Genomic DNA, 7,691 nt, shown 5'->3' with positions numbered 1-7,691 from the left:
GCCTGCCACCCATCAATGCTGCATGAGTCCCGGTTGTAAGACATCTCACCGATCTCTAAAGAACATTACCGCAAGGCTGGACAAGGGGGGTTGTGGCTGGGAGGGCCTGGGCATTGGCGGCCTCTGAAGAGGTAGCGCTACACAACCATAACAGAGCCTGCACATTATGATCGCATGTCATAACAATCGTTAAGCAAAATGGCCTCGCTTAATGACCGCACTCCCTGGTGTTCCTGATACAATTGTTAAATGAACACGAGGATTGTTAAGGGGAGCACAGGATGCCTACTCAAGTTTGGCATGAGTTTGCTGTGAGTCTGTAAGAAAAGTTAATCCTGCACCAGCTTGCAAGCTCTGGCTGACCTGATCTCTCCTTGTTTGCTGGAAGTGAGCGCTACAGCATCGCTGAGGTAGGTCATAATGGCGAATGACTGTGAGGGTGTTGCAGCCACTGTAACTTTGAAACTAGTTCGTAAGTAGTTTTTGGGGAGCCTGTGGTTAACTTCAAACAGTAGCTAAGAGGCCAGTTGTAAGTCAAGGATTACCTGTATGACATGGGTGTCAAACTGCCGGCCCGTGGGCCGGACGCATCATCCAGAAGCCGTGCCCACCCCATTGCCGGCAATGGCAAAACCGTCCCGATACGTTGTGCGATGTCACGTGACAACGTAAGTTTGACAAGTCTGCTGTATGATTAAGTAAGCAATGGTCTTGATACAATTCATACGTCCAGCTAGAGATTCAGTGGGACTTTCTTCTAGGATACAGATTGTAAGATTTCAACCAAGGGGTGATAACTGCTATTGAAGACAATTTATTTTGAAATAGATATGAACTACATCATTTTATATTTTGGAGTTCAGTAAAATGAAGGTTTAAAGACTTTGTGCTGTTCATTTCATCAGATACATTCTTGGTATTAGTTCAACAAGGTTTTATTACTTTGCACACACTCAGTTAACAGATTAATAGAAGTATGCATCTGAAATTTATTTTTATGGTTATAGAGAGTTTTCCACTTTTCCAGGCTGATCCAATAACTGTTTCTCGAAAGCTCAAATTATGAACTGTAACATGTCAAGCTAATTTTGGCACACCCAAGGCTTACTGCTATTAAAGCTATGCTGAGAATGTTTGTGATTGATATCCCCACCTTCGAAAATCAGGATTAATAATGCTGTCCGATTTGAAAGCCTCTTCAATGTAAGTGCCAAAACGGCATGGAAAAGGTAGGACAGTATCAAGATCATAGATAAAGTTCTGGTCTCCGTTCGACACGTGTAACAAAATAACATGGTAATCCTGAAAAGAAAATATATTTAGATGGAGAATGAGAACCTGTAATGATTACAGAGGAGAAACTGGAAAAAGGGTAAAACTCTATATGTAAAACCTAATTCAACTATACATATATTATATAATTACTTTATTCATTTTTAGTTATTAGGTTTCTTCTTAGCCCTGGTATATGGGAATGCTAGCCAGTTGAATCATAGAATGGATCATTCTAAATAGTTTAGCACGCATTATTTGAGCTTTTTCTCAATGTCCTGGTGCAAAGCAATCCTGGATCTAAGTTAGCTTAGATCCAGGGTTGCTTTGCACCAGGACATTGAGAAAAAGCCAAAGTCAAATATAGCTAAAATATGTATTTATTTATTATTTAAATTTATATACCGCCCTATCTTCCTTACGGGACTCAGGGCGGTGAACAGGCAATAATAAAAATCACAGTAAATATTACATAAAAGCCTGCTCTAAAATATAAAACCCCTAACAAAACCCAATCAAAACTATGCCAGGCCGGCCGCATGGAACAGATGAGTTTTCAGGGCTCGGCGGAAGAGGCGCAGGTCTGCAATTGTACGTAGGTCGGGGGGCAGGTCATTCCAGAGGTCGGGGGACAGGTCACATGCAGTCCCTGGGTCATGTGATCACCTTTTGTGACCTTCTGACAAGCAAAGTCAATGGGGAAGCCAGATTCACTTAGCAACTGTGTTACTACCTTAACAGCTGCCGAGATTCACTTAACAACTGTGGCAAGAAAGGTTGTAAAATGGGACAAAATTCACTGAACATATGTTTCGCTTAGCAAAATAAATCTAAGGCTCAATTGTGGTCTTAAGTCAAGGACTACCTGTAGTCCTCAACTTACGACTATAACTTGGACCAGAATTTCTATTGCTAAGCAAGGCTTGCAAGGCTGCATGTGACCATTTGCACAGGAAAACAAGTAAACCAAAAATGTCTGTTTCATTCAAATCAGTAAACTACAGTTAATCATTTTAGAATTAACCAAGAATATATCAATATCAAAACAAAGTTTCGCAGCCTTTTTAGTTTCAAAACCCTGTGATTTTCTAATCAAATAAACTAGGAAACACATTCCTAGTTTAATATATGCAGCTGGCTTATGGAATAAACTCCTATTTTAAAAACTCATTCATAACTCAGCACATTAAACTGCAATCTGATCACCCAAATAGAACTAGCTGAAAATGATGGGACTTCAAATTCAATTCATCCAGAAAACATTGTTGTTTGCCAGTTGTATCTCCTGCCTTTCGTTTAGGACTTCAAGGTAGCATGCACAGTGCTCCTTCCTTCCCATTTTTTTCCCCAAACAACAACCTTGTGATGTAGGTTGGCTGAGCCAGAGTGATTGGCCCAAAGTCATCCAGGGTACTTCTATGGTTGAGTATAGACTAGACCTTGGTATCTCTACTCCTGGTCCACCAACTTAACCACCATAGTGGCTGAGGAAACATTTTAAAATCACATTGGGTAACATTGGACTGAGTGCTTTTCACTGATCTGGTTGCATAAGATACATTTAAAAAAAACAATTACATCATGGGGGTAGTGGGAAACAGTGCAAAGAAAATTTAGATTTGTTCACCCAGATCACAGGCTGCTCTTCACATCCTGCCTGCTGCTTCCAAAGTGGCACCTGCAGGTTACAAAGAACATAAAGTAATTTAACATCTCAAGACTCCCATCAACTAATAGGTAATACATTTTCAACAAATGCCCTGTAAATACCCACGGGTATTTTTGTGGCTGTTAACATCTACTACACAAATTATTTTTCTGGCATCATAAGCTCAGTGGTTTCCTCCCTCCAAAAACAGGACAGTGAAATAAATACCAATCCTTTTCTTGTGTCCAGCACTCATTTCCCTACTGTTCCTTCTACAACTCCTCTCTGCCTGCTTCTATTTTGTAAAATGTGCAAACAGATTGCATTGTTCAAATAACACAGTAAATGTAGGAGTTTGCCTTTCAAAACAGATTCTGCCCGGGCCCTTCCCCAGCCATTTATTCTGCTACACTGGATTATATTTACACAGTCAGTTGGCTAAGTAAATAATGAATGAGGTAGAGTTGCTGGATCTAGCAGCACACAATCACACTAACAGGGTCAGTGGTTTCCACCTGGGGAAACACCAACAGTTCAACACATGGCCTATTGTCACAAAACAGTACTGCTCCAAGCTTTGTCACATCAATGATCCTTTCCTATTGGCTAAGTGAGCAGCAACCTGCAAGATTCGTGTGACTGTTAGTGACTGTTCGAAGTTACAACAGCACTGAAAACAGTGACTTATGACTGTTTTTCACACTTATGACCATTATAGCATCCCTATGGTCACGTGATCAAAATTCTTGGCAACTAATTCACATTTATGACGGTTGCAGTGTCCCTGGGTCATGTGATCACCTTTTGTGACCTTCTGACAAGCAAAGTCAATGGGGAAGCCAGATTCACTTAGCAAATGTGTTACTACCTTAACAGCTGCCGAGATTAAATTAACAACTGTGGCAAGAAAGGTTGTAAAATGGGACAAAACTCACTGAACGTATGTTTCGCTTAGCAAAATAAATTTAAGGCTCAATTGTGGTCTTAAGTCAAGGACTACCTGTAGTCCTCAACTTATGACTATAACTTGGACCAGAATTTCTATTGCTAAGCAAGGCAATTATTTTATTTGTATCCTGTCTTTATTATTTTTAGAAATAACTCAAGGCAGTGAACTATCCAACACATCTTCTTCCTCCTGTTTTCCCACAATAACCCTGTGAGGTGAGTTGGGCTGACAGTGGCTGGCCCAAAGTTACTCATCTGGCTTTCATGGCTAAGGTCTCCTGCTTTCTAACATGGCTCAGGAATTCTGGGAGTTGAAGTCCATTAGTCATAAAAGAGCCAAGGTTGCCTACCCCTGCACTAGACCAATCTGGCTCTCTCAGATAAATTAGTAATGATTAATTTAAATATGTCCTTTAAAAGACAAATCACCCTGCTACTTCTTCTGATCATTTAAGAAGACATAGAAATATAACCAATTACAACTCTTTTTTATAAACTTATAAAGTGATGGAAAAAATATTAGCAACCAAATCTATATATCAACTTACCTAATGATAAGTCCCAATGAGTATTCTATTCATACACATCCAATTATACTAATCATTACTGCAGTGTTAATTTGAACTATGAGTCAGCATGGTTTTTTTTTTAATCAAATACAGATATAACGTCCACATCTCAACTCACCATTTTTCTGTCATTGGAAATGAAAACAGCATAAAATTCTTCTAAAGGGTATTGATTCTTGCTTCGGATATATTCACAGAGCTTCCAGATATTTTCTTCACTATAGAGAAATAAAAACACCAGTTCACACATTTTCAAGATGCCTTCTGCTACTAAAATCTTAATTTTGAATATGCTTCCTGATATTAAACCTTTTCAAGGTTATTCTCCATTCCCACCTTCTATTCAATTCATTTTCTCTTCTCCACTATTGTATAGTTGGATATAAATGACTTTGAACCAGGGTTTAATTCTGCCAGGGTATGTATAAATTTTGTATACACCTACTTTTTTTTTTTTTACCAGAGATACCAAAAATGAAATTCCCAATAAGAAAAACAAACAGGATTTCAATCATGAATGGAGCAAAAGCAAAGGATAGCTTTGAAGATGTAACATCAAGTTGATTAAATAGGTTCCTTCTTTTACCCAAAGTTTTTCTTTGAAGATGTTTCTCTTCTCATCTAAGAAGCTTCTTTAGCTCTGACTGAATGGTGGGGAATGGAAGGATTTATATTCCTTGCAGACAGCTGGTCATTTTGCATTCTTTTAGAGAGTCATTGAGGCCATTTGAAGGTTTTTCTGGGTCCTGAGTCACCTGAATACTGCAAATGTGTGTGGAGCCTTTTTGGCTGCAGGATGTTTTCTGCCCTGTGTCCCTTCACTGGTGAAGACAGGCGCAGACTATTAGGGGTGAGTTTGTGTTGTCTGCATCTCAAATTGAAGCACAAATGACTCCTGTAGTCTGCAATGTTTTCTGGAAATCCGTTCATACTCCTGCACCATTTGAAGGGTGTTCATCCCAAAGTGCATAGCTAAATGTCTATGGAGATTCTCAGTCATATAGGTCATGGTTGTCCTAAAGAAAAACAAAGTCCCGTTGCCTCCTTTGGGATAACCATGACCTGGATGATTGAGAATCTCCATAGACATTTCTTGTTTTACATTACCATTATTAACTGTATTATATTATATTAATCTAAGCTGGTCCTGCATCAATTTGTGAACACATAGTAAATCGAACTTTCTCAAAAAATGCTTCCGGGTTGTTTTGAGGGCTGGGGGAACTTCTGATCTAGTGGCACCAGCTGCCCTACTAAGACTTTCTGGAACGATAACTGCGATCGCTAAGTTTTATGATACCTTCCGTCCTCCCTTCCGCTTTCTTACCAATAGCAGCTTGTATAAACGCAAACGGAGCGAGAAGGGACGACCGGTTGGTAGCCAGCCTGAGCAGCCTCCACCTCCGCCATTGAAGCCCGCTGTTGGCTGGCCAAGGGAAAGGATTAAGGGATTCATTTCCCGAAGAAAGCCTGAACAAGAAGCCGCTCGTCTTCGGCAACGGAGGGCGGTTGAAGAAGCATAGCTCCACGCGTGCTGTTCCGAACGTCCTGGGGGGACGCGTTACAAGGAACGCCTTCCCCCGGAAACGCGGCTGCCTTGGAAGGCTGCTCGACCCAACCAAAGGGAAACCCAGCCAAAAGGAGACGAAGAGGTTAAGCAAGATTGTCGCAACACCGGTGTGTGTGTGTTGTGCGCTTAGAATACGAGTCTCTGCAGTTCGCACCTAAATGCGACGCCGAATTTTTTATTAGCGCAAATGAACACCCAAAATACTTTATAGCTTTCGAGTTAGTGTCAGTTGTGGAGCTTGGTCTCTCCTTCCCCTTCTCACCCGTTTTACCGCAACATTGCTTTAAGTGCTCACTACACTTCAGGTAAAGACAGGCCTGTTTACATCGTTATGTCTCTCCAGTCGTGTCCGTGCTAAAGTTATAAGAATAAATATCAGACCTCTAAATCCATTTCCTTCTAAGTGTATTGGGACTACAATTTCCAATCAATGGTCTTTGGCTATTGGGAAAGTCTGGAAGTTGTCTCTCGGATAAATAAAGGGCGCTAAGTCGGAGACGTTTATTTTACACTTGCCTAGGAGTAAAGCCTCAAATACTCCTGAATAGCATGTCGTGGACAGTCGAGAAAACAAACCAATGGATCGTTGAACAATTCAACCAAAGTTCTCCCCGGAGGCACAAATGACCAGGCTCCAATTATCTATCTTGGGTTACATTGTGCGAAGATCCTGCGCTCTGGAAACGGCTCTAGCGCTGGGAAAGATAGAAAAGCTTTTTCATGCTTGCCAACTTTTACCTGTTACAGATTTTATTATAATTGATTGTTAGCAGTCCACGGTTGTTTAAAGATGGACGACATAATTTAATTCATCATCACCTTGGAAAACCAAATGGAAGAGAAAGAGGTTTTAATTTTCAGGGGGACATAAAAACAAATGTGTAAAATACAACCCAACAAATACAACCCAAACAAATATTTGCTGTTGTTACTATTAGTGCATCATGTAAATAAGCCACGTAGTTCCACCTTTCAAGTACTTCTGCAGGGCGTTGCTTCTGCGCCTTTAACAGCAGCTGGGTACTAGAAGTCAAACAGGTGAAGCCTTTCCCGGCAGGAAGGTAAAGGGATTAGCAAAGTCCCGCCTGTTGTCTGAAAGAAAATGAGTCTCTTTGTCGGGTTGTAGAGAAGAGTCAGCTTTCTGATCGGATTAAGAAAAATCTTTCATTTGGGAATCAACGTTCCTGAGTCCGCCAAAGCCTCTTCAGTAAGGAAACATTTTCATTTTTAACTGCTGTGGGAGGACTGCTTGGTTAGGGAATAAAATTAAGGGAATACCGCTTTGCTTAAAGGGACACATGTCAGGGCCTACTCCGCGTTAGTACCCTGCTTCCATACGTTGTGCGAGACCCTGGATGCAAGCTCTGCTTGGCTCCGTGGGAGCTATAAGGAGGCGTAGTAATCTCAGCGATCAAGGGATCTCATGGTGGGGCTATAAAGCTGTTGCAGATTTGGGGGGGGGAAGCTGGTTTCTTTTTGAACATAAAAATTAACTCTGATCGGCCACCTTAGTGCAATTCAGTGCTGTGTGCCATTCCGATGTGTTGCCAAGGCGCAAAATTATTTTGACTTTTCGCAGGCCAATAGGGAAGGAACGGACTGTGAAAAGAAAAAGGCCTCCTTTATACAAAAGAGTTGATCCGCCAGCTGATTACATTCTCGGTACAATTGTTAAAAAAAATGC

At 40.9% G+C, this 7,691-nt stretch overlaps 1 protein-coding gene across 1 annotated transcript; it reads right to left on the bottom strand.

Moving 5' to 3' along the window:
* Positions 1-1,064: 1,064 nt before the first annotated feature.
* LOC107301275 (protein N-terminal glutamine amidohydrolase-like) lies at positions 1,065-6,006 on the bottom strand. The gene is made up of 4 exons (XM_015830522.1): positions 5,765-6,006; positions 4,556-4,655; positions 2,900-2,950; positions 1,065-1,302 (listed from the first exon to the last, which is right to left on the bottom strand). The coding sequence occupies exons 1-4, from the start codon at positions 5,845-5,847 to the stop codon at positions 1,120-1,122; spliced, it is 417 nt and encodes a 138-aa protein (XP_015686008.1). The 5' UTR covers positions 5,848-6,006; the 3' UTR covers positions 1,065-1,119.
* Between the last annotated feature and the right edge of the window lie 1,685 nt (positions 6,007-7,691).

The sequence above is a fragment of the Protobothrops mucrosquamatus genome, unplaced genomic scaffold (assembly GCF_001527695.2).
Source record: "Protobothrops mucrosquamatus isolate PMUCROS unplaced genomic scaffold, P.Mucros_1.0 scaffold11162, whole genome shotgun sequence".
In the NCBI taxonomy this organism is placed as follows: domain Eukaryota; kingdom Metazoa; phylum Chordata; class Lepidosauria; order Squamata; family Viperidae; genus Protobothrops; species Protobothrops mucrosquamatus.
This window is presented reverse-complemented; position numbering and strand designations above follow the sequence as displayed.